Source organism: Ictalurus furcatus, chromosome 15 (assembly GCF_023375685.1).
Source record: "Ictalurus furcatus strain D&B chromosome 15, Billie_1.0, whole genome shotgun sequence".
Taxonomy (NCBI): Eukaryota; Metazoa; Chordata; class Actinopteri; order Siluriformes; family Ictaluridae; genus Ictalurus; species Ictalurus furcatus.
Genome location: NC_071269.1, coordinates 14,073,003 through 14,099,863, shown reverse-complemented (window position 1 = coordinate 14,099,863; position 26,861 = coordinate 14,073,003). Strand labels below are relative to the sequence as shown.

The 26,861-nt window shown below is 38.6% G+C and overlaps 2 protein-coding genes across 2 annotated transcripts; both read right to left on the bottom strand.

Moving 5' to 3' along the window:
* Positions 1–2,695: 2,695 nt before the first annotated feature.
* Positions 2,696–22,030, bottom strand: slc17a9b (solute carrier family 17 member 9b). The gene is made up of 13 exons (XM_053642676.1): positions 21,306–22,030; positions 19,738–19,935; positions 19,001–19,140; positions 18,204–18,303; positions 17,288–17,418; positions 13,221–13,317; positions 12,464–12,560; positions 8,840–8,927; positions 7,666–7,700; positions 7,397–7,512; positions 6,357–6,412; positions 6,214–6,243; positions 2,696–4,986 (listed from the first exon to the last, which is right to left on the bottom strand). Exons 1-13 carry the CDS (start codon positions 21,434–21,436, stop codon positions 4,808–4,810), a joined length of 1,398 nt encoding a protein of 465 aa, XP_053498651.1. The 5' UTR covers positions 21,437–22,030; the 3' UTR covers positions 2,696–4,807.
* A 162-nt stretch (positions 22,031–22,192) lies between these two features.
* Positions 22,193–26,044, bottom strand: gid8b (GID complex subunit 8 homolog b (S. cerevisiae)). The gene is made up of 5 exons (XM_053642686.1): positions 25,964–26,044; positions 25,202–25,329; positions 24,906–25,102; positions 24,323–24,520; positions 22,193–23,134 (listed from the first exon to the last, which is right to left on the bottom strand). Exons 2-5 carry the CDS (start codon positions 25,320–25,322, stop codon positions 22,961–22,963), a joined length of 690 nt encoding a protein of 229 aa, XP_053498661.1. The 5' UTR covers positions 25,323–25,329; positions 25,964–26,044; the 3' UTR covers positions 22,193–22,960.
* Between the last annotated feature and the right edge of the window lie 817 nt (positions 26,045–26,861).

The window sequence follows — 26,861 nt, the reverse complement described above, 5'->3', positions numbered from 1 at the left end:
AATCTATGTGACAAGAAACATTCATTCATACTTCATACCTAACCCTTTTTCCTGGTCAGTGTTGTGATGGACCCAGAGCTTATCCTGGGGACACTGGTACAAAGCAGGAATACACCCTGAATGGGAAATCAGTCCATTTCAGGGCACCATCCACATACACACACACACACACACACGCACATTCACATTCACACATTTACACCTCAGGACAAGTTATCGTAGCCAAGTAACCCAAGCTTAGGATTGAACCCAGGAGCTGTGAGGGGGCAGTGCGCTCCACTGTGCCACCATGCTGCTCCCTCGAGTGATACATTATGGTCACCTGACACTGTGAACACCAGATCATCACACCCTATGTGGGCCTTCCCCAAAACTGTTCCCACACAACTGTCTAGAATGACTTTGTATGATGTTGCACTAAGATTTCCCTTTTACTGGAACTAAAGGGCCCAAGCATCACAATGCCCCTGTGCACAAAGCAAGTTTAAAAAGACATGGTTTGCCAAGGTTTATGTGTGAGAACTCAAGTGGGCTGCACCTTTGAGATGACTTACAACCCCAATTTCTGGGATGGCATTCTGCTAGATTTTGGAGCGTGGCTGTGGGGACTTGTGCGCATTCAGCTACAAAAGCATTAGTGAGGTCGGGCACTGATGTTGGGTGAGGAGGCCTGTGGTGCAGTCAGTGTTCTACAACCCCAATTCCAAAAAGTTGGGACGCTGAGTAAAATGTAAATAAAAGCAGAATGCAATGATTTGCAAATTTCATAAACCCATATGTTATTCACAATAGAACATAGAAAACATATCAAATGTTTAAACTGAGGAAATGTACCATTTTAAGGTAATTTTGAATTTGATGACCACAACACGTCTAAAAAAAAAAAAGTTGGGACAAAAGGCTTGAAAAGAACGTGTTACTAAAAGAACGTGTTACTAAAAAGAAACAGCTGGAGGTTAATTGGCAAAAGGTCAGTAACATGATTTGGTATAAAAAAGAGTATCTTAGAGAGGCAGAGTCTTTCAGAAGTAAAGATGGGCAGAGGTTCACTAATCTGCGAAAAACTGCGTCTACAATTTGTGGAATAATTTCAGAATAATGTTCCTCAATGTAAAAATGCGAAGACTATGAATATCTCATTATCTACAGTACATAATATCATCAAAAGATTCAGAGAATCTGGAGAAATCTCTGTGCATGTCTGTGATCTTTGGGCCCTCAGGCAGCACTACATTAAAAACAGACATGATTCTGTAATGGAAATCACTGCGTGGGCTCAGAAACACCTCCAGAACTCATTGTCTGTGATCACAGTTCTCTGTGCCATCCACAAATGCTGGTTAAAGCTCTATCATGCATTGAAGAAGCCATATGTGAAAATGATCCAGAAACGCCACCATCTTCTCTGGGCAAAGCGCATTTAAAATGGACCGAGGCAAAGTAGAAAACTGTTCTGTGGTCAGACGAATCAAAATTTGAAATCTTTTTGGAAACCATGGATGCCACGTCCTCTAAACTAAAGAGGAGAGGGACCATCTGGCTTTTTTATCAGCGCTCAGTTCAAAAGCCTGCATCTCTGATGGTATGGGGTGCATTAGTGCCTATGGAATTGCACATCTGGAAAGGCACCATCAATGCTGAAAGGTATATATAGGTTTTAGAGAAACATAAGCTTCAATCCAGATTCCATCCCAGATGTCCTTTGGGCAGATGGCCTTATGCAGAGTGAGTTACATTTCTCTCTCTCTCTCTCTCTATATATATATATATACACACACACACACAACTGAGCAGTTGAGGGTTAAGGGCCTTGATCAAGGGCCTAGAAGTGGCAGCTTGATTGGATGTGAACTCATGACCTTTTGAGCAATAGTCCAATGTCTTAACCACTGAGCTACCACTGCCCTGTTCAAAGGTATAGTTAATATACCCTAGATTCATACACAGGTCAGAATCTGGTCCTGGTGCCAGTCAGTGCTGCTCATCTTGGGTTATGACACAGGTTTGCCCACTCCACTTCACCCTGGGATGCTGATCTCACCTCCCCCTGCCAGCGTTACGGTAACGGGCAAGGCCATCTGTCTCTTCACTAACCTGATCAGGTCCCATGAGAGGGGTGACTGACGCCTGGCCTGTGGCACCTACACCCGCTGCCAGCTCACCAGCATGGCACACAGCAGTCTGCCATATGGTGCCACAACATACGTCCAGAGAGGGGGAGAGAGACCTGCATGTCCGTTCATGCTCATATTGATACTACATTATGGTATTGGGTGAGTGCTGCATGTGATATGAAGGTTCTGATCTGAGTGAGGTGACATCATACATGGGCCAGGATGTGACTGGCCGAATGCATGTTTTCTATAACAACTTTTCTACTTTGAGCTTTTATATGTAGCTGAACTTTTAATGAACTGTTGATCTATAAACATAGCCCTCTACTGCCTCCATGTGTTAAATATTGAACATTACACTTCTTTGGCCTAAATTTCCTATGCTTTGGTTTAGGATTGGACCTCTGTGATGAAATCATGCTGAAAAATAATCCTTACACTTTGATAAAATATAGTTTTATTTTTGAACAAAAGGTTTACAAACAGCACGTTTTCTAAAGCAGGAGAATATTGCATTTCTATATCTCTTTTCAGGCATTTTCATTTTAAATAGTTCAAAGATAACCTCTTTGTTTTCTACTTCCAGAAAACTGCCTGTGAATAGTCAGGATTATATGAATCAGCATTGTATGGCCCATCATATTTTCACAGAATATGACCGCAAATTTAACGTGTGTGATAAACAATGAAAGTACTCAGTGTTTTACAGGTGACAGGTAAAATATTATTTTGAACTCCAATCATAATGCCAACATTTAACATAAGCAGTTATAAAACACAGTACAAGACATGACAAATTACATGGCAGTAAATTACACCTTAAGTAGGTTTTTGAAACTAACAGCTGAACTAGTTGTATGTATAGCTTATTATTATTACTCATACATATTTCTGGACTATGTATAAGAAATTAACAACAACAGACTGCATTTGTAAATCCTTTGTGAATGTCATGTTTTTTTTTGTTTGTTTGTTTTTTCTGCACAGTCTTGTCAGCTGCAATAAACAATACTGAAAAAAAAAATTCTTGGTGGGAATCAGCTTAGTGAGATAAGCATGATGCAGCAAGATTCAGCATATCTTTAAATCATTCATTCAGGCTTTCTGACCAAGAAACTAAGCAAAATTGCTGTTAAGGTGTTTTTTCCACATAAGACGAGCATATGCTAGAAAAAAAAAAAGAAGAAAAAAAAAAAAACAAAACAAAAGAAAACGCTGCCATAATCTCACTACAGACCTCGAGTAACTGAACAAATCAACAGCTTCAAGCTACTTCGTGATATTTCATCCTAAAACAGATACATATGGTGACTAAAGCTTCACAGGAAAATTTCCTTGATCAGACTTGGTTGAAAATGAAAAGAAAGAGGGGGCAAAATATAACTATATATTTAGGTAGTATATATAAAGTATATAATAAACAAGCTACAACAATTGAATTGTACAATTTAAAAATGGTGTTGGTGTAGATAGAAGCAATTCCTTTGACAATTCTTCAGATATTATATATTATTATATGTATATTAAATATACATACTAAGTTACATTCACAGTTCTTACAATAAAGATTTTTCAAATCGATATTGTCCATACTGGGGAGACTTACTTTCCTACCAACAATCAAATGCACATTTAACAGTGACTGTGGGAAGTGGTGGCTCTGTGCTAGTGGCCAAAAGTTTGAGAGTTTAAATTCCCGGAATTCCACCATTGGCTCCTTGACCAAGACACTTCACGGGACAAGTGTTCAGCTCTGTACATGGATTGTACTCTGCCTACACTTAAAGCACTTTGGATGATAGTGTCAAATAAATACCTGTAAAATATAAATTATCTTTACTCTTATGGTTAACAATAACAGTAAACTTAAAGGATGCTCTTTAAAACATCCAAACAGACTGTGCACTTTTTGTCACTTAAGGGTTTAACGGTAACATCACTTCCTGTCCTACTGGAACTGTCCCTCTATCCACACAGTGCTGTAAAGCTAAAGAGAGCTACTTCTTTCCTAGAAACATTATACCTTATCAAAAAAGTGCTCAACTTTGCTGGAAACATCAACTACTTTGCAAAAGCAGCTTGTAAAGCCTTTGGTACAGTACTTGATCAAAGAACAAAAGTATGAAAGCATGAGACGTGCGTCGTGAAACGTGGGAATGATTTAGGGGCTGGACATCATGCAATATTCATAATGTGATATGAATTGAAACATTCTCAATAACTTTGATAATATTTGGCATTTAGGCTTCATCCATTGAATTAAATGAAACTAGAGTAAAATGGTAAACTAGAGCAATGGGGGGGTGGGGGGAACCTCCACGGACAATAATATTAATGATCACAATGATGATGATGCCTGAGTTTTGTCAAGCTCAACAAAATGTGCAGTCATTAGATATCATTTTCAGTTTTTACTATATTACTTTAATTTATAATAGACTACACTACTATAGCCAACAATCTTCATATTCTCAGTAACTTGTCCCATCCTAAGTGCAAGACACTTTGGAAGAAAAGCTAATACTGAAATACTGGTGTAGCTGGGTTCCGAACCGGTAAAGCCAATGCTGCCACAGATCCCTCCGAAGTCATGACAGCAGGTATGGAAATTATAGTGCAGACCATCCTTAAAAATTCTGTAGTGTCCCAGTCTGCACAACACATCCATTACAACAGTTTTCCTTTCTGTTTGTTCAGATGTGTATGTTGTGATAGCGTCCCTTCATGGCTTCGATGTCGACCCTGCGTGCCTCTGCATACGTCAGGAACATTCCTAATCCCAAGAGGTTCACTACGGTGACGAGGGCGAAAACCGATGCCCACGACCCTGTGGTCTCGATCAGATAGCCTGAGAAATACACCATGATCACCCCTGTTGAGACACACAAAGCACTAATTACACTCAGTGCCACATACAGCAGGGGAAATAAGTATTGGACACGTCAACATTTATTTTCAGTATATTTCAGATGTTTCTTGTGTGACACCTTGGTAACGAAAAGCCTTTTTATAGACTATCAATTTACTAACCCAGCTGATATTAATTTGCACAGATAGGGGGTATAATTACTTACAGATTTCAGCTGGTTCCTTGCCTTACCTTGCATTGGAGAACTGCTTTTTCTTAGCTTGTTTAATACTTTTTTCCTGTGTCATTCCACTTTATTACACAACTTCATTTATGGACTTTAAATGTTGTGAATTCTTTAAATATCTGGATTTCTTGAGTTAATACTGATGTCTGGTGAAAATTTCATGTGAATAGATTCATTGGAAATTTACTGAAAAAAAATGTTCAATACTTATTTCCCCCACTGTACATGCGCTAACAATTACACCATCAAATAGGAAATTCGGAATGTTCTTCTTTCTAGTGAAGTACCAAAAATGAAGAGATATTTGAAGACAATATTTTTCAGAGCAATTATTATAAAGAACTAATCCTGTTCACCTGAAGCCATCCCCCAAAAATATACAGCTATAAAACTATACAATTAACAGCCAATAGATTGTTTTGTTAGCTCAAAGTGTATATAAATAGTCCAATCATGTGGAATTCCACCTAAACCATTTTAATATGCTTTTAACAACTTTTAAATACCTTCAATACTCTTCCGTACTTCCATCCATTTTCTGTACCGTTTATCCTACACAGGGTCATGGGGAAGCATAGAGCCTATCCCAGGGAACTCGGGGCACAAGGCAGGAGACACCCTGGACAACGGGCCGACCGATCGCAAGGCACAATTGCACACCCATTCACATGCTACAGACAATTTGAGAATGCCAATCAGCTAAAACGCACGTCGTTGGACTGGGGGAGGAACCCAGAGTACCCGGAGGAAACCCCTGAAGCACGAGGAGAATATGCAAACCCCGCGCACACAGGTCGAATTTGAATCCACAACCCTAGAGATGCGAGGCAAACGTGCTAACCACTGAGCCACCGTGCCCCCGTCATTTTAATCGTATTATTCCAAATGATTTCTACTGCAAAAGGTTTATATATGGATACATTTCTTTCCATTTTTCCATACACCCTTTTAACTTAACCCCCAACGTATAAATGACATGAGTTTTCAAATGCCTGAAAGATTACCTGAAAATGCACCGCACGTGTTCATCACACCTAGAAAACACAAACAAACATATTACTTACAACAGCACATGCTTGTTTCTATCGGCTGTCTATTACATAAAGTTCGTAGGGTGTGTGATGGAAGGAAAGAGGACAGCACATACCAAACAGAGCGCCAGCACAGGATGGGGCAAGATCCTGAACATTAACGGATACGCCGCTGCAGAGACAGAAAAATACTCAGTCATGTATACTTTAGACAGTAAAATACTCCTCTAATAGGCACTATGGAACATAGTCAGACTTGGCATCTTTTATTTAGGTGGGAAAAAAGGTATTTGTATTCAGAGTTGAGTTATGCAGCTGATGAGTTCGATTGTCTGGGCACGTGCAAATCAACTGTGTGTGGTTCGTGCCTCTGAGGCAAATTTTTCTTGAAAGGCATCCAAGAACGTTTTTAATAGCACCTTTAAACACAAGCACTTGCCTTTAAGCATGAAAAAGAATATCAGGGGACAGATGCAGCATAAAAGCAAGAGGAAATTAAAAAAATTAAAAATTCTAATCATCTGATACAGGCATGAATGAAAGGATGGCAAGCACATTTGGTTTAATTTAACAATAACAATTTTGCATTGTATTCTGCTCAAACAGTTCATTGTGTCCACAATGTGTGGGTAAGAGTTCTCAAATGAATAAAATGATTTGAATGTTTTGGTTAACTGATGCACTCTCCTCTAAAGAAAATGTTTGCAGCATAAGCAGACTGAGCACTCACCTGCTGCAAGTTTTTTTTTTTTTTAATCCATATAAAATTGTCTCCAAGATAAACAATGTCTCTCATTAGGATGCTAGATCTCCTCGTAAATAACGTTGTGGACAATACTATTTACTTAAGATCATATTTATGCATTTAATACTGGCCTCAATGTATTTGCTGTGTATTAATAGCCTAAAACATACATTTGAGTGTGACATATTGTGGTTGTATTAAGAAACTGACACTGGATGTAATACTGCTCCTTACTCAAGTCGATATTGCACAAGAAAAATGGTCAAAATACCACAGAACTGAGAACCATTTCTGTTTTCAGTAAGCTTTCACCTCGCAGGCGCAACTGAGAGTATAACTGATGTGTACAATGACGGTATCAGCGCCTAACTCAACCCTGAATTCGACTAACAGCGCAAACAGCACTGTTACCTGTGACTGAACGTGGTCAGGCCCATAGCAGCAGACACAAAGGCCACAGCTATGGGGAACGTACTGGTGCCACACAGTAATAGCGTGAACACACTGGATACACCCATGGAAAAGAACTGAGAGAGAGAGAGAGAGAGAGAGAGAGAGAGAAAGAAAGAGAGAGAAAGAAAGAGAAAGATGGCGAGAGAGAGTCAAAAGATACAAATATTAGGAAAACATCTCTGCACTATTTCATAACAAGTCCATACACAAGAACGTGTGAAACCTACCTGCATTAACTTTCTCACTGAAGCAATGTCAAACCCTACAAAAAAAAAAAAAAAGAGAAACTCGTCAAGTGGATTTTTATTGTCAATCCTCTTGCAGAATCTGCAAAAATATGTTAATTTTTTTTAAACAAATAAAAGTAATCATAAAAATTGCAGTAAATTGTTATTTTGTTTAAAATATCTTTATCCCCCCATTTAGTACTACCCTTCAGAAGCTACACAAGATATTTACATGTTTCCCAGAAGACAAAATAATTTACACCGATCATCCTGTTCAAAAGTTTGCATTCCCCCCAGGCTGTTAATGCATTGTCGTGTTGCCTTCTAGAGCATCAGTGCATGTTTGCACCTTTTGTAAATGTTGCGTACAAGTCTCTCAATTGTCCTCACTCAAAATCATATAGTCACTGTTGGAAAGGGGTCAAATATGCAGAAGATGCTGCAAATAAAAAGTGCAGGACATGGAGGATTTTTCTGAAGAACAGTAGGCAGTTTAACTGCTCATTACAAACAAGGGACTCATGAACAACTCTCACAAAACATAAAAACAGTCATTGATCATCCAGGTACAAGCATATGTAAACTTTTGAACTGGTTCATTTGTATGAATGCAGTTATTATGGTGTGACTATATGTAAACAGTTATGTGAAGTAGCTTATTCAGTGCAGTATTAAACATAAAACAAAATGCAATTTTTATGTTAATAATTAATTAAAAAAAAAAAATTGGTAACATTTTGCAGATTCTGCAAGGCACATGTAAACTTATGACCACAACTGCACATTGGAAAAATATTTTGTTTCTCAAGGACCATGGTGCAACACATAACAGTACACAAGATTACACAACAGTGTGAGACAAGTGCCCGACAAAAAATAAATAAATAAAACTCAAAACAGTATGCACAGAAGTCAGAAAGAGTTATATTCTACAGACTGAAAGGTTTATGAGACATTTACAGCACAGTAAAAGACACAGTAAAAATCAAGACCCTAACATTAATGAAAAGTCTCAGTGATGGCTAGACAACTTCTGTTGTATATGTAGAGCTAATTACAAGCCAAGTTACTGGCACAGCTCAGAGAGAATTAATCAGAGAGACAATGTTGATCGTCTACTCTTTACATGGCTAAAATGACGTGCGTGCAAGTGTACGTGTGTACAGCTTCATACCCTGGCTGATGAGGTGATCGGACAGACAGCCACTGAACAGCGAGGAGGGAATAGCCACAAGCCACGGGATCACATTAAATATCCAACCCTGTAGACACACACATTTGTACAAGTCTTAGTCTAGGCAGAAATCAATGGGACTCGATGTGACAGAGATCAGAGCAGCATTAAAACTAGTCATAGGGAAACTGAGCTGAGATGGGAAGCTTAGCTTCTGCTGAATCTTTAGAATACACACACCACTTGCTTCAACTCTCCGAATCATATAACTAACATGCAACATTAGTATGAGCTCAATTATAAGCAGTGATGTGACAGCACCCTCTGCTGGAATCTTATATAAAATGCACTTATGTAGCACCTGCCAAATCGTCATCTTTTTTTTTCTTTAAGTTAAAGGGAAGCTTGCCAACAAAATAAACTAATTGAGCCGATTCCAATGATTATATCTGATTAATAAATTCCACAATCATATGCTTCCATATAAATTATACACAGTCAAGGAACATACTTTTACAGCTTTACTTTAATCATCCTAAAATCAAGAATAATGGATAAGACCTATTACTAACTGTGTTCTGTTGTCGAACACAGTAACGAGTGGAACTGTAACTTTGCCACGATCATTAAAACCTGTCGTAGACGAGGTTATGATGAGGTTATGGTCATGATTTTTGCGGTAGCAAATTAGTCATTTACATAATTTTGCTAGGAGTACATTAGTACCGCTGCATGCATTTCAACACTGAATGACAAACATTATTTAGCTAAATGTTCAATGTCCATAAATTGTAATATAATGTTTCAATTATGTTTGGAATAGAGAAAAGACAACCTGTAGCCACAAGCGATGATGTTTCTTTACGTTTCATAAACATAATAGAAAGAAACACGACGCTGATTTAAACCTGTCCTGCAGACTAATAGCGTAATATAACAGTTATAGTTACATTTATATAGCGCTTTTCTAAAACACTCAATGCGCTTTACAGTGTTTCGGGGATGGGGGGGAATCTCCTCAACCACCACAGCATCCTCCTGGATGGTGCGCCAGAACAGCCACCACACACCAGCTATTGGTGGATAGGAGAGTGATGTCGCCAATTCAGAGATGGGGATTATTAGGGGGCCATGATAGATAAGGGCCAATAGGGTAATTTCGCCACAGAGAGTCAGGACCTCGGTTTAACGTCTCATCCGCAAGACGGTGTGGTTCTTACAGTATAGTGTACCCGTCACTATACTGGGGCATTAGGCTCCACACAGACCATATGGTGAGCTCCCCCTGCTGGCTTCACTAATACCACTTCCAGCTTAGGTTTTCCCCAGAAGGTCTCCCATTCACATACTGCTTAGCTTCGGTGGGAAACCAGGCGAGAACTGCAGGGAGATATGGCTCTGGCCTAATATAATAGCCTACTATTACTAATAATAAAAAAACAGATTTGTTAAAATAAATAAATAAATAAATAAATAAATAAATAACCCTGGAAAAAAAAAATACAAATGGTGAATCCTTCAGTAACAAGACATTTATTTAATATTCATGGAATGAGTTGTCAGTGCTCTATAACTATAACGGTCAGACGTAAAGCAGCTCGTGTGGTTTCTACCATAGCAAAATCTTCAGGACAGAGGAATTTGTGCTTTTGTGGGCTCTGTGTTTCCCCCCATCATGTTAACTTCAAGAGAAAGGGAAGAAATGACTGCAATCATGGTCGTTCCACCAAATTAAACGCAACTTTAAAACACATAAAAAGTATGTGCTGTTAATTAATAAAATCAATAACTGTAATCAGTGGCAGAGAGGAATAAAGCATGTGCTGTGAAATAGAAAAATAATGAATTTCATCACTGACTAATTTTCTATAAATGCACACTGTCATGCTCTATTCCTTAATTATTCGACAATATCTATTCAGTACAGAAGCCCCAAGTGGCCATGCATTATTTTTTCTTTCTTTCTTGTTTTCTCGTGATCACGACTTAGTTCTCCTGTGTACTCGACATAACATTTTTTTTATTATTATTGTTCTGGAGGTAGCAAAAGCTCAGCGCAATCCCGCAGCATCATGGATGAACCAATTCGTTTTTACTTTGATCAGAGGACTCACCGTCTATCAGTGACTGACAACTTCCACGTTAGTGTCCGACACACGAAAAAGGGACACCCCACTCTCTTAATGTGAGGATAAAGCCATCTCTACAGCAGGCAATTATTACATTTATGATGGCGATTACACCAGCATGTATGCAACACCAGATCCATTCACAAGACACAAGATTTTCTCATGATAAAATTACGCTCTGTGAGAACAGCTTTTTGTTATGTCGAGATCACAAAAAGAAACAAGGGAAAATAAATAAATAAATAAATAAGTCATTTAGGACTTCCATAGTTCAGAGTTCACTGTCCTGGGTTAGGTTTCTATTGTCCTGTTTATAGATAAAATGGCAATACATAATTATGTAGTATTTTGCATGCACATACCCGACATGAGCAGATTTAAAATAACACGAATTCACGGGGTATTTTAGTCAACTGTGTTTTCGTTTTTCTTTGAAATCAGACAGTGGAGGGATTCAATCACCAAAAAAAAAAAAGGGAAAGGGGCTTGTATGACAGTAATGCATGTAATATAGACGGTAATGCATTTTGTAATATATACTGTAAAACATACATTTTAAATGGAATTTCCCCATTCATTGTGGGACAGGGGGCCATTACTTGGACAACAAGGAATGACATAAAACACTATTACCACACAAAACATGTTTACAGGTACATCTCAAGTTTTAATATCATGGAAAAAGTTCACTTTTATTTCCATAATTTAATTCAAATGTAGAACTTTCATATATTCTATGTAGAACTTTCATATATTCTATTTCATTTGGAAATCAAGGTCCCAGAGTCTGGAGGAAGAGTGGAGAGACACAATCCAATTTTGAGGTGACATGTCATGTGCTGGTGTTGGTCCAATGTGTTTTCTCATGAGCTTTATGGAGATGCTGTTTCCTTTTCCAGCAGGACTTGACACCTGCTCACAGTGCCAAAACTACTAGTAACTGGTTTGCTGATCATGACATTACTGTGCTTGATTGGCCATACAACTCGACTGACCTGAACCCCACAGAGAATCTATGAGAGACACCAGACCCAACAATACAGATGAGCTGAAGGCTGCTATGAAAGCAACCTGGGCTTCCATAACACCTCAGCAACCTGGGCTTCCATAACACTTCAGCAGTGCCACAGGCTGATTGCCTCCATGTCATGCCGCATTGATGCAGTAATCCGTGCAAAAGGATTAAAACCCAGACCAAATATTGAGTGCATAAATTTGTCGACTTTTCAGAAAGTCGACATTTCTGTATATATAAATTCTTTATTCTAATACTTTGAGATAATGGATTTGTGATTTCTAGGAGATGTAATCATCAAGATTTAAAAAAAAAAAAAAAAAAAGGCTTGAAATATTTCATTTTATGTGTAATTAATCTGGAAAATTTGAAAGTTACATTTTTTTTTATTAAAGTGTGGGGAAAATTTTTTTATTTCTCCCATGAAATTCTAGTTTTCTGAGATGCACCTGTACCTCCCCTCAGGGCAGCAATGTTTACCTTGGAATCAGGGAAGGTGTCCTTGAAAAAAGTCGGCAGCCACGACAACAGGGTGAAGAAGGTGCTAGCAGTGCACAGGTGTGTAATAATGACCGCACTGAGAGACAGCAAACGCACACACGCATGGGTTTGGTGGCAGAAGAGACAGAAAGAGAGAGAAGAGTAAGAAACTCATAATGTCACCATATCATTAAAAAAAAAAAATTATGAACACTTCCACTGAAATGTGAAGTACCTTCATATTAATTACACTGAGATAACATGAAACATAATAATTATATAGCAAATAAGGAAATGTGCTTACTTTTCACTTAGTCATATCACAAGATCATGATATCCAAATGTCTCATATTTGATACAAATATAATTCCACATATTTTAAAAACAATCATTCTGTTGTATTTTGGCCAGCTCTGGTCTTTAACACAAAATGGGTAAATACCATCTGTATCTAATGAAAGAGAATGTTAGCATAGCTAATGTAAACTTTGCAAACAGGATTTTTATTGCTTCGGCGTGATAAGTAAATAGACAAGTGGTCTATTTGTGTCATTACAGCTTTTGTTTAGCTTTCACATGACTAAAAGATCTCTCCCCCCCCTCCCTCGGCCCTGTGCTCTGAATCTCACTGACAGTAAACCCCAACAAGAATCTCTCTCTCTCTCTCTCTCTCTCTCTCTCTCACTCACACACACACACACACACACACACACACACACACTTCAGTTCTCAGTCACTGTGCAGGTCCTTATCTCACCACACGGCTGGTTGTCTGAAGAGACGCAGCCAGTTCCTGCGCGACATTTTGGACTGAGTTCCAGCGCTGCCCAGTGATTCCAGTGTAATGATGGGGCCTGAACACATACAACAGTATCAAACATTAACCCAGAACCTAGAGCTTACAGTTGAAAGGGCTAAAAGTTAAACAAATATCTAGTAAAACTGATCAATAAAAAAGTTCAGCATCCCAGCTCCCATATGCAGACGTTTAATTGACTGAGTGCACTTCCTTTGTGACTAGTTGTTCTGGTTTGCTAGCTACATTTATTTAAAAAAGGTTTACTTCCTCCATGAAGTAGTCTCTAAGTGGCTTCTCCATGGTTCGGTACAACTAAACAAAGATGCACAAATGGAGATACAATAGATCTACAGTAAAAAAAAAAAAAAACCAACAACATTCAAGTGTTTAAGATTCCATGTCCTACTTTAAGTTGCCTAATGCAAGTCTGTTGATTCATTTCCTAAACTATTTGGCAAAATTAAAATTGTATCAATTGATCTATAAAAGAGGTCTTATGATATAAGTATGTGACGTAAAAATTACATTACCTGTAATATACAATGATCAGCCATAACATTAAAACCACTGACAGGTGACGTGAATAACATTGATTATCTTGTTACAATCGCACCGTGGAGGGGTGGGATATACCGAGCAGCAAGTGAAAAGTCAGTTCTCAAAGTTGATGTAGGAAGCAGGAAAAATGTTTGCAAGTGCAAAGACTTTGACCAGGACCAAAGGCAAGCCTGCGGAGGCAGTGTGATGCGCTGGGAAATGTTCTGCTGGGAAACTATGGGTCCTAGTATTCATGTGGATGTTACTTTGACACCTACCACCTACCTAAACATTGCTGCAGACCAATTACACCCCTTCATGGCAACGGTATTCCCTTATGGCAGTGGCCTCTTTCAGCAGGATAATGCACCCTGCCACACTGCAGAAATTGTTCAGGAATGGTTTGAGGAACATGACAGAGTTCAAGGTGTTGACTTGGCCTCCAAATTCCCCAAATTTCAATCCGATCAAGCATCTGTGATCTGTGGAATGTGTTGGACAAGCAAGTCCGATCGATAGAGGTCCCACCTCGCAACATACAGGACATAAAGGCTTGGGGTCAGATACCACAGCACACCTTCAGAGGTCTTGTGGAGTCCATGCCTCAACAGATCAGAGCTGTTTTGGTTACACAATATTATAAATATAGGACCTACACAATATTAGGCACGTGGTTTTAAGGTTACAGCTGATCAGTGTGTAGTGCACTACGTAAACTCTACAGCATTCTATTACAGCCTGTGTAGTTAACAGAAAGCCACCAACCCAGCTGTAAATAAATTAACAATTCAGAATTAAAGTTTCTTTCAAAAGTTGTGCTCTCATTCTTTTTGGAGGTTTTTTTTTTTTGCTTAGGAAAAAACACCATGTTCATGTTCTATGATATATGCATATGGATTCATGGTGCAGCTCTGAGGCTAATATTTATTCTGTTTGTAGCAGCATAAAACAACAGACACGTTAATATTCAAATGCGAAAAAGAATTCCTTTGAGGAAAAATTCTAATGATTTGTTATAAAAACTGACAGTCTTTATATTAAAAAAAAAACAAAAAAAAACAAACAAACAAAAAAAAAAACATTTTGTTGCTTTAGGCTTTTTCTATGTCAGAATGTTTGTTATAGCTCCACAGCAGCATTATAGACGTAGTCTAGTTTACTTCTTTAGTAGTTTTAGTCACCGTACTGTAATCCCACTGTCAGGCATGAAGAATATACAGGACTGTGTATTTGCCCCCATCCTGATTTTGTCTGTGTTTGTGTGTATCTTCAAACGAAATACAACATAGAACAAAGGCAACCTCAGTAAACACACAATAGTTTTTTTTTTTGTTGTTGAAGAAATTTTTTTAAAAAGTTATCCAATACTCATTACCAATGTGGAAAAATGAATTGCTCCCTTAAACTTATAACTGCAACCAAACACTTTCAATAACTGGAGATCCATCTTTCACTTACTTCTAGGACTAGGATTTACTCCTATGCTTTGGATCATTGTCTTGCTGCATAATCCAGTTGTGCTTGAGTTTCAACTTGAACTCAAGAAGACCGGATATTCTCCTTTAGGATTTTCTGCTACAGAGCAGAATTCATGTTTCCCCTCAATTATCACAAATTGCCCAGGCCCTGAAGCAGCAAAGCATCCCCACACCATCACACTTCTACCACCATGCTTGACTGTAGGTATGATGTTCTTTTTGTCAAATTCTGTGTTTGGTTTACACCAGATGTAATGGTACCCCCATCTTCCAAACAGTTCCACTTTCGACTCATCAATCCACAGAACATTCTCCCAAAAGGTTTGAGGATCATCAATGTGTGTATTGGCAAAATTCAGATGACCCTTAATGTAGGGCTCGCATATTTTCATGATTAATATAGTTAATTCAAATGACCGTTTTACCATGATTTTCAAAATGTTCCAATCAAGATTGTACATGTTTAAATAGGCATATTTAAATTTTTAATTAAAACATTCATAAATGCTTTTAAAAAGTTTAAACAAATATGAAGGAAAAACTTAACCTCAAACACCTCCTACAGCCTGCACTACTCCCAAAACTCTGCTCACTTAGATTTAAAAAAATCTATTCAATTTTTAAAAACCCACCAAGATGGACAGGCAGCACTTCACTGAGCTTACTATTTTCTTTCTCAAACAGCAAACTGATCAGTTTTTTTTAGATTTAAACAAATATGTCTGTATGTGATTAATCTAAAGTTAATACTTGTATATAGAGTATAACTTATTTCTGACGTTGTACTCAGCCGTGCTAATTTGAAGGAAGGAACTCAGATATGAGAATAGTTGACTTTTCAGTTGCGGTGGCATTTGAGGTCATGAAAGACCTGGTCCCCATTTACTTTCTCGAGAAAGAAGGGTATAAAATACTGCAAATAACATGCAAATATACTTTTTTTTTTAATAAGAACCAATGTTTGCACTATTTGCTATAGAATGCCCATTCTTTATAAATAAATTGCATAATTTTTCAAATCGACAATTGTTCATAAAGTTGAAAAAAAAAAAAAAAAGATATCGCCTAGCCCTACCTTAATGTTCTTCTGGATTGGCAGTGGTTTTCGCTTCATCACTCTTCCATGGATGCCATTTTTGCCCAGTGTCTTTCTGATAGTGGAGTCATGAACAGTGACCTTTATTGATGCAAGAGAGGCCTGTAGATCCTTCAATGTTGTCCTTGGTTCTTTTGTGACTTGCTGGATGAGTAGCTGTTGTGCTCTTGGATGAATTTTGGAAAGTCGGCCACTTCCGTGAAGGTTCACTACTGTCCTGAGGTTTTCCTTTTGGATATAATAGCTTACTGTGGTTCTTTGTGGTTCCCCAGCCTTTGAAATAGCTTTGTAACCCTTCCCAGAAAGATGTATTTCAATCACCTTCTTCCTCATCATTTCTTTCAATTTTTGGCAGAGTGTGTTACTGGGTAAGATCTTTTAACGAACTTCATGCTGGTTGAAAAAGTTCTATTTAAGTGTTGATTTTATTGAACAGGGTTTGCAGTAATCAGGCCTGGTTGCGTCTAGTCCAGCTGAACCCCATTATGAATGCAGTTTCATAGATTTGGGGCAAATACATTTTGACACAGGTCTAGTTGGTATTGGATAACATTGTCCTTCAATAAATAACGTTATCATCGAAAAACTGTATTTTGTGTTTACTCGGGTTGCCTTTGTTTTAATTTCTGAAACAATTTAGTATGCGAATGCTTTTCCACAGCACCATAATTGTGTAGTACATCCACATGACGTTGTTAAATAACAACCGGTTATTTAAGGTGGACATTTTTATATTTACCTCATATGGTTGACACTTTTATCCAAAGTACCTTACAATTCAGAGAGGATACAACTGATCAGTACCTCAGACCAATACCATAACCACTAAGCTGCCACGGCCTGAAGCTGCTAAAGCCATGTAACTCATTATCCAGTTTGGTCTAGCATGTGTACCAAGAGTAGTCGAATCTTACCTTCACCCTTGAGCAGGTATTTCCATATACAGTAGGCCCAGAGCACCGACAGGAGGCCCGAGATGTAGAACACACTCTCCCAGCCGTACAGGTCCAGCATGAGTGAGCCTATTCCTCCAATCACCAACGTCCTGATCGTGCACACACACACACAGAGTTTTCTGTTCAATACACTGGGCCCTCTTTAATACCTAACATTTTCAACCAACTTGTGTACAACACACTGAAGAATAATAAACTGTTTCAATTTCTGCCCAAGTTAAAATGGCCTCACAAAGGCCACTATTCTTCAGTTTCAATAATTTGGAAACTGAAGAAATCATTATAAAGTTGCATTTTCAGTTGAATTTGGGGAAACCACTTGAAGCATTGATTGTGTTGAACTATTTCAATTGATTTTGTTTGATTTGTTCATTGCAAACAGCTGAAAGACTGTAAATTTTGACAATAAACCTGATTTGCAAGGCGGGGTGGGGGGGTGGGGGTTGGGGTGAATAATTTTCAATGTAACTGTACATTATGAACAGACATTTTATTTCTTCACCTGTTCTCTCATTCTTTTTTTTCCCCCCATGTTTTCAATGATATGGTGATACAAGGTCACTTTGAAAGTATAACCCTCTTGCCCAAATTACAGGCTGAAGGTAAATTATTTATTTTAAGTAAATCATTAGAACACCCTTAATGTTGTTTGTGTTAAACAGACTCCATCCTGTTACTCATTTTAAGAGCAAATTTTAGAGCCACTGTCAAGAAACTAAATAAAAAAAATTAATTAATGCCTGAGATGGGTTAACACATTTTTGAATGGTTAAATCTTTGTTTCGTAATCATTACAAACGCTAAATCATGGAATCACCTGGTAAACCTGTTCACAATGCTCAGTACAGGATCATCGTGCTTCTATATGACTCACCCCAGATACGAGCCACTCCCTACAGTGCTCATGAGGAAACCACGCTCACTCTCCACCACTTTCTGGGAGCACAGACTAGCCAAAGACGGGTAGTGAACACCTGGAGAAGAGACAGAAATAACGACAACCGAGATTTAGAAGTCTACATTAGCATCTGAGAACAGTGCGCTAGTCCAGATGCTAAATGTGTTCACAGACAACAAAAATGAATCAAATGTGAGCAAGCAACTGGAACCACAATACTTGGGTACTAAAGACATAACACATAAAAGGTATTCCATAAAATACATCTTATGCCTACTTCCTTCTGTGCCAGAGAATGATCGTAAAGCATTCCCAAGGCGAGGGATATAGTGCAGAGTCTCAACAGTGTCACTCATTACTGCTCCACAAACTGCCCTCTTCAACAGACAAAATGATTTCTCATTTGCAGGGCAATCTTCAGCTGCTCACTGACAATCATGAATCATTTTTTTTATTAGAAGGACCTTGCAGTTTACTTCTGTTATACTTTTCACTGTCAAACAGTTCATAGCACACGCATATTGCTTTCCAGATTTCTTTTCTAAGCTGTGGACAAGTTATGTTTCTGATAATAGACATCACAAACAAACCCTGTGTTCAACTGAGGGCAATTTTAAAGCCACAGCACCTCGATGGCTTTATGGAGCCAGATCAGATTTCCAGCTTTGGCTGAAGAAATGGAGATGATTAACACGATTATTAAGAGTGTAAAAGACTGCATTGGGATGACGACCTAATGAGCGACTCCCTGGAGCTCTTGACCCGTCACTCACCCTGCAGGAGACCCATGAGGAAGCGGGACACTGTCATGGAGACGATGGGCTGCGAGCAGAAGTGGGCCAGGATGGGCGTGAATGCTGTCATGGCTCCCCATGCCGCAGCAGAGAGCAACATCACTTTTTCTCCTCCCACCCTATTTACAACACAAACAAGAGCCATGAATACAGATTTACTGAAGACTTTTCAAGGCAGTCGTTTCAAGGAGCTAAGCAGAGTTATTACTGAGTTAGTATGGAAGGCTACAACCGCCACGCACTGTATTACGTGAAATGACTGGAACTGGAACCCTACTGAAGGCCTGACTGATAACTATGCACTGTAAAAATGACTGATGCAACATGAAACAACAAGATTAGATCTATCCGGTTGAGCCAGCCTATATTTACCTTTGTTTATAGAGCCTCGACAAAATCTGTATAAGTGTTCAGCCAACTGTTATGAAAATAAACAAGCAGTCATTTATTCCCAAGAAATCTGATTGGTGAAGTGACACAAGACCTTTTTGCAAATAGTTATTTTACAATAGATCGCTTGTTTACTCTTGCCATGACACTGTTTTGCATGAACATGTAAAGCAGGCTGACATCATGGCTAAAGTGTCACCCAGCTATGAGCCAGAACACTACCCTGTCATATTATGTCACATTCACCTCAAAGACCAACTAGTTCTTTTTCAAACATGTGACTTGTGACTAGATGAGCGACGAACACGACTATCCAGTGTGCTGACCTGTCACTGATGTAGCCACCGAGGACCTGAGTGAAGCAGTAACCCCAGAAGAAGCTGCCCAGCACCATGCCTGACTCCCTCTTGGACCAGCTGAAGCGCTCTGCCATACTCACGGCACAGATGGGCATGGCCACACGGGCGCAGTACAGCAGACATGTTCCCAACAGCAGCACCACTGTCCATATCCGCGCTACTGGCCTGAACAGAGAGAACAGGATGAGGATCTGCTCTGATAATCAATGGTACACAAGACAACCAATATTAATAGATCATAACCTTTGCACATATTTCTTAAACTACACCCTTGGTGTGAACGTACGTATTTGTATACCATGCCCTGCGATGATGCTAGCAACCCAGCTGTGTTCCTTCCCCACATCCAGGGTTTCCAAGCTAGACTCCTCAACAAATCCACCAGGATAAAGTCATTTGCTGAAGATGAACGAATGAGAAACTCGCGAGCACACTAGAAGCGAAGGTTTATGATGATAAATACAAGTCTCGAACGTGATGCCTGCTACGGCTTCTTTTCAGATTAAAACGCAGTTAGCGTGCAGTCATTCTTAAATGCAGTATTGTGATTGCATCTTAATACGTCATGATAAAAGGGTTAAACTATTATCATGGTATTGCAATTTTATATTTTATCCCCCTGATGAAAACGCTCTGCTCCTAACAGCAGCATATGAACCAAAATTCACATGTGGATGACTTTGTTGTTTAATTTTTACTTATTTTTGCGACAAGTTTATTTTCAGGCAGGTTTCAGCTTCACTATATGTAAGCATCTGACCATATGGATGGATGGATGTGTGTATATATATATATATGTGTATATATATATAAAAAAAGATCTCTCTCTCTCTCTCCCTCTTTCTATAATATGAAAAAAGAGAGAGAGATTCCATCCATCTCATACAACTACATCTATACTATTACACATTTTTGTTTACTAAAATGATACTCTAGACTGTGTTTCACCCCAAATTTAGTGTTGTGGGAGTCATGTACTACTAAACCGCCTGACAGACATGAATGACATGCTGCTACATCACTTTACTCGTTTAACAACATGCTAACTAGTTTGTGTGGGAGTTTAGAATTAGACTTTAGACAAGACGGAAAACTCTTGAAGAAACAGCACTCGACATTTCACTTATGTTTCGTTTGAAATGACGGGTATTCATTAAAAAAAAAAAAATATATATATATATATATATATATATATATATATATATATATATATATATATATATATATATATATACACACACACACACACACACACACACATACATAAAAGAATGTTGTCTGTTTGTTTGTTAAAAAGTGTGAGTGTGCGTGGTAAGGAGTCGCTGATAAACCACAGGTCCATCAATCTCTTTCTCATCAGAGCAGAACCAGATACAATCCCAAACGGCTCGAGACATAGTGTACTACATGAAAGGCGTCCGAGCGATCATTTCAAACACTACCCAGTGAACCTAAATAGGGAGAAAAATACCAAATTGGGATTCAGTCACAGACTCACAACGCGCGCGCTCGCTCGCTCGCGCTCTCTCTCTCACCTGGACCAGTTCTGACTTGACTCCGGCCACTTTTTCTGATGTCCAACTCCTTCGAAATTATCCGCCGGACTGTCTTTAACACTGGCCAGGTCTGGACTGGAGTTCTTGCCATGTTTTTGTAGAATTGCCATTCAACAAAGAAGTTGCCCTTGCTTTTCTGTGCCTTCCTTCCTGAGCTCTGCTGAGTTTAGTTCTTCAGTGCGAGGAGACAAAACGGCGTTAAAGTGGTCTCTGGCTCGCTCTTATATCGCAGTAACATCGTATCTGAATGGCTACTCAGCCTCTCTCGAGTCCTGGACCGCAGAAACACACTTCGGTAGTTTCGCTTTGCCGCCTGAGATGCCCAACGCGTAATTCTCGCTCTTCCTGATTACTGCTAATCCACGTGTCAGCAATTTTCTCTCTTTTAGCCACGCAGTCACTCCAGCCCCTCGGTGTGCTTCAACCAGGAAGTAATATGACTCAGCCCCTTTTTACCAAAACAGCAGCTCTGAGAAACGAATCGCTGTCCGTTTACATCGTTATGGCTTAAATCTCTCACTGTAGGTTTCCCGGATCGACCCGGTTCACGCCTGAACTGCGATTTAAAGACGCCAGGATCTGAAATAAACCGCGTTCAACACAGGAGCACCTCCCTCCTTTTACGACAGCGCACAGAGAACACACTGATGTGTATTAAAGCAAATAACAGAGCAGTGCTGGATGTAATCGGTGGCATCTGGGTTCTTGTGTGTCCTGTTCCTCCATGATGACGAGTATTATACAAACCAGCTGTGGCGCTTTGCTCACTGTAGTAACGCAATGAACGTTGTGCACATCTGCATGCCCTGCCCTGTAGGCTCGAACACTCAAAATAATAAAGAGGAATATGCAAGGACTTTACAAAAAACAAAAAAGTATTTAATACCTATGTAAAGCATCTGACTTGCATTTGAGATCTCACTTATTGAACTCTATAAATCATACAATGTGAGCAGGGATAATAAAAGACATCATAATGAAATGAGAAATATTCACAGAGCAGATGATTGATCCCCCCCATAATACTCTCTTAATACACTTACAAAATGCACCCCCCCCCCCCCATTACAGTCTAATAAAGTTACAGAAACAAAAGATCCGTCATCCATTTGATCTGTCCTGTTGAAATGATTCACACTCGAGTGGACAGAGATCCACAGATGAGGTAGAAAAACCTGAAGGTAACACTTAACCGGTGTGTTAGGATGATCTGCCGGTAGGTCCAGAGCATAATCTACTTTAAAAAATAATCATCATAATATTATCTCTGACCAGTAATATTTCTGAATATTTGTTGACAAAGTACACAGAACAGCAATTTTGTTCAAAACAATGGTTAAAAGTCGATTCAATTCACTGTGCTAAATACACAGGTAACAAAATCATCACATTTGTCTCCGTGTTCAAAAGTGTTCCTGTTTTGGCCATTTAGATTTAAGATATAAACATTCCCATTTGCACAACCCATTTAATGCAAAAAAGTCTCTGATAAGCAATAGCAATTATAAGTATGCTAAACAGGGGGGGAAAAAAGAATCAGTCACTGACTGAATATAAATAGAGAAAGAGGAGGAAAAAAATGTCCATTTTATTTCCCACACAATGTTAACACTGAGCAGCTCTCGTGCGCCTCTTTATTTGGGGTCCTCGATAGTGCCCTTGCTCAGATCAGTCATTTTAGGGTACTTGACCTTCTTCTGGTCCAGTTCATTCTGAGCCCACAACAGAAGTTTTAGGAGCTTCGCCAGTTTGGGCGTCGACTCTCGGTTCTCATAGTCCAGGACAGCTTGGTTTACTTCACTCCATACCTATTAATACACACATGTAGTGAATCAGTGTAAACCTGTAAGAACAATGCCTTACAGTAACAAATACATTGCATACACAATACTTTTATGTCTCAACATTTAAGACATCAGTGAATAGTTCAATAATGCAATGGTTGTGGCCTTAAAAAAAAATTTTTAAAAAAATCAATTGCCATCTCTTTAGGAAACACAACATTTATTTCCTTCAGGTGATTATTTGATCATATTTATTTAAAACTAATCATATTTAGTCCCCCCCCCAAAAAAAAAAAAACAATTGCCATCTCTTTAGGAAACACAACATTTATTTCCTTCAGGTGATTATTTCATCATATTTATTTAAAACTAATCCTATTTAGTCCCCCCCCCCCAAAAAAAAAACACCATCACACACTTTAAGGGTATGCCCTCACTTAAAATGCTGTCAAGCAGAAGACTAATCTAAAATCTAAGAGACCCACCATGAAGTAAAGAAAATGCAACCAAATGCTAGGCAATACTAGAGGTCGATTGATAGAGGATATTACCGATAACTAAGTTACCTGCCGATAACCGATTAATCAACCGATAGTTTTAAAATTTATACTGAATGAAATCATAACACTCAAAGTAAAACACTGCTGAACTTTATTACAAAAACAAACAGTACTGACTGTACCATGAAAGTGTACTGTAAATGAACAAATTTATAAATAATATATATATCACATATATATATATATATATATATATATATATATATACACACACACACACACACACACACACACACACACATACACACACTAACTTAATAAATATTAATATAAATCAAAGATATACATCCAAACTGAACCAAAAAGTAACACTCCAAATAACATAAAAATAGAGACATTCAAAATGAATAAAAAAAAACACTTCAAATAACACAACAAATTGGTCAGTGATAGTTTTTATTTCACCTCTAGAGGCAGCTCTTGTACTGTGTAATGAAAGCAGACCCTTCTCAGCCGCAACTGGGAAAAACTATTGGTGTGGATTTTTGCCGATATGGTGAAACTCCAGATGGCGTTTTCTATAGTGATTATAGCTATGACAATGTCCATTTGTGATTTCCATCACCAGAACAAAATTAGAAAAATCGCAGACCATTTGTGGTGGTCAAAATAGACATCACTTTGAGAACCATAATTAAATATCTGAAATCACCTTCTGTCTCTGCATCATGTTGAGGAGATCTCCAAACGGTGACTCCTCAGGGTTATCAAAGGCCAGCAGTGCCAGCGTGCGCTCCATCTCAGACAGACACTCTCTACTCTCCTCGCCCTGCTCAGCCAGCTGCGTCTGCGCAAACTCCAGCGCCGCCTCGGTCTCCCGCAGGCGAATTAACTCGATCAAGTGCTGCTGCTGCACATGGAACAGACGAGAAGGTGGTGTTGGAAACCTCTCAGAATGCTGAAATTAGCAACTGAAACAAAATGCTCACAATACAAATGATCAATAGTAAAATGTGAAAGCAGTGTTTACTTTCATTAATTCATTTCCAATGTTCAGTTTTGTTAGTAAAAGCCTGAAGCACATACAGGAGTATCTCAGAAAATTTTAATATTATGGAAAACTTCATTTCTTTCCCTGTAATTTAATTCAAAAAGTGGAACTTTCATATATTCTAGATTCATTACACAAAGTGAAATATTTCAATCCTTTTTTTTTGTTTTAATATTCTAATTGTTTTGAGATGCACCTGTATATAATATTAGCCTTCTCACTGTTGTTTGTTTGTTTTTTTCACCTGGAGATGGAAGTATAGGTAGCGGTTAGTATCTAGAAGTTCAGGATGCAGACTGTTGATCAGTGCAATGGCCTCCTGAATCTGGCCCTTCAGAATCATCTCTCGGATCTTTATCCTCTCATCTAGCGAGTCCAGGTCAACGCTTGGCTCGATTCCAGATTCCAGCCTGAATTTCTCTGCTGCCTCCTTAAAACCCTCTGGAAAAATAAATACATGATGAAGTGTACAGGGTCCTAGCTTTTCAGAATAATAAATAGCAAATGGACAAAAAAAATTATAATAATAATACCGAATACCTGTCACCAGATAATTCATAATGAGTCGATTCATGTCCGCCCTCTGAACGTGGACATTGTTGAGCTTTTCCATCCATTCCTCTCGAGTTATGTCCTCGGGCTTGTCAGCATAACTCATCATTGGGGGTCTTGAAGAATGAATAAATACATACTTACATAAATACATAAGCAAAGAAGGTGAATAAAAGTTGAGCTCATCACTGGCTGCATTCTGCTCATGTTCAAGTAAAGACATGGAGCTTTTGGGTTGGATACAGACCAGATTTTATCTTCTTAAATTCACTTATAGGAGTGGACAACTGTAGGGTTTCATAAAAGTTATAAATGCTGTCAAACCATTTCAATACACCTGAATAGCACCACAATCATAGTAACATAATATAATAAGAATCATAATCCTGATGATGATGATGATGATGATGAAGAAGAATGCCATAAACGATCAGACACACCTACGATGAAACTAAACTCTTTCTTAATATAAAATGCTAAAAGGTTTATGGGTTTTTTTTTATTTATTATGGATTTATTCATCCAGTGAGCTAAACATGACCAGCACACTCAGTATTCAGGCCTTTCCCCGAAACCACAACACTGAAGCCTCCAAATTCAGCAAAACAAAACACAAGCGTCTTCTCTCGTCTGAACCAGTGATCTCTAACTACCGCCTGCGAATCAGCCGAAACACTGAACATTAATCATGCTATGAAAAGAGTAGCGCAGAAAGCGTGTTTACAAAAACTGAACGTCAGTAAATTGTACCTGATACTGTTACTGCTAAACAGCAGCTTGTAGTGCAGGCGAGCAGGGCCGCAAAGTGTCTGATCTCGCGCGAGTTCGTGACCAACGAGATTACGCGTGTTGCCAGATGCTTCTTATTCACCTCACATTTCATTCCTTTTCTATTCAGTCCTATATTGTGACGTGTCTATCATACGTTTACATGGACAAAAATGATCCGATATTAACCCGATTAAGACGATACTCTTTTTAAGATACTACCATGTAAACAGCGATTATTGACATGGAGTATTCCTATTTTAGTAGCATTATCGGAAAGCATTATAGACATGTACACACCTTAATCACACTATTTATCTAACGTCGTGTGGCCATTTTCACCACATTTTGTGACAGGACACGTATACACACTGCAGCGCTCAACCGTTTGACGGCAAACGAGAGCTTGGCTTTGTCCGAAACCGTGTACTTACCTACTGTATAGTAGGTGAAATACATGTATTGTATGGACGCAGCCAGTGGCTTCAAGTAGTTATCTATTTGCACGTATATCATGACAAATAACTAACTGCACTTGAAGCTTTCATGAAATTACAAAATGAAAACATCCAAAACTGTATACGGTACAAAAACGAAGACGAACTGTATGTTGATACGTGAAATTCTGAAGGGAACGTCGGACGGCGTGGCGTGGGGACGTAATGACGTGTGCCATTAATCAATCTCTGCTCTATAACATGTAAAACCTGAACATGAAAGGAATATTCTAAAAGCAACTCATGTAAATACCTTAATCCCAATATTGTCTTATTTAGAATAAGATCAGAAATTAGATTATTGCTGTCCATGTAAATGTAGTAATTGTCCTGCTACCTAAATATTATCCTGTTGCAGTAGTGTCACTATGTTCTGTATGTTG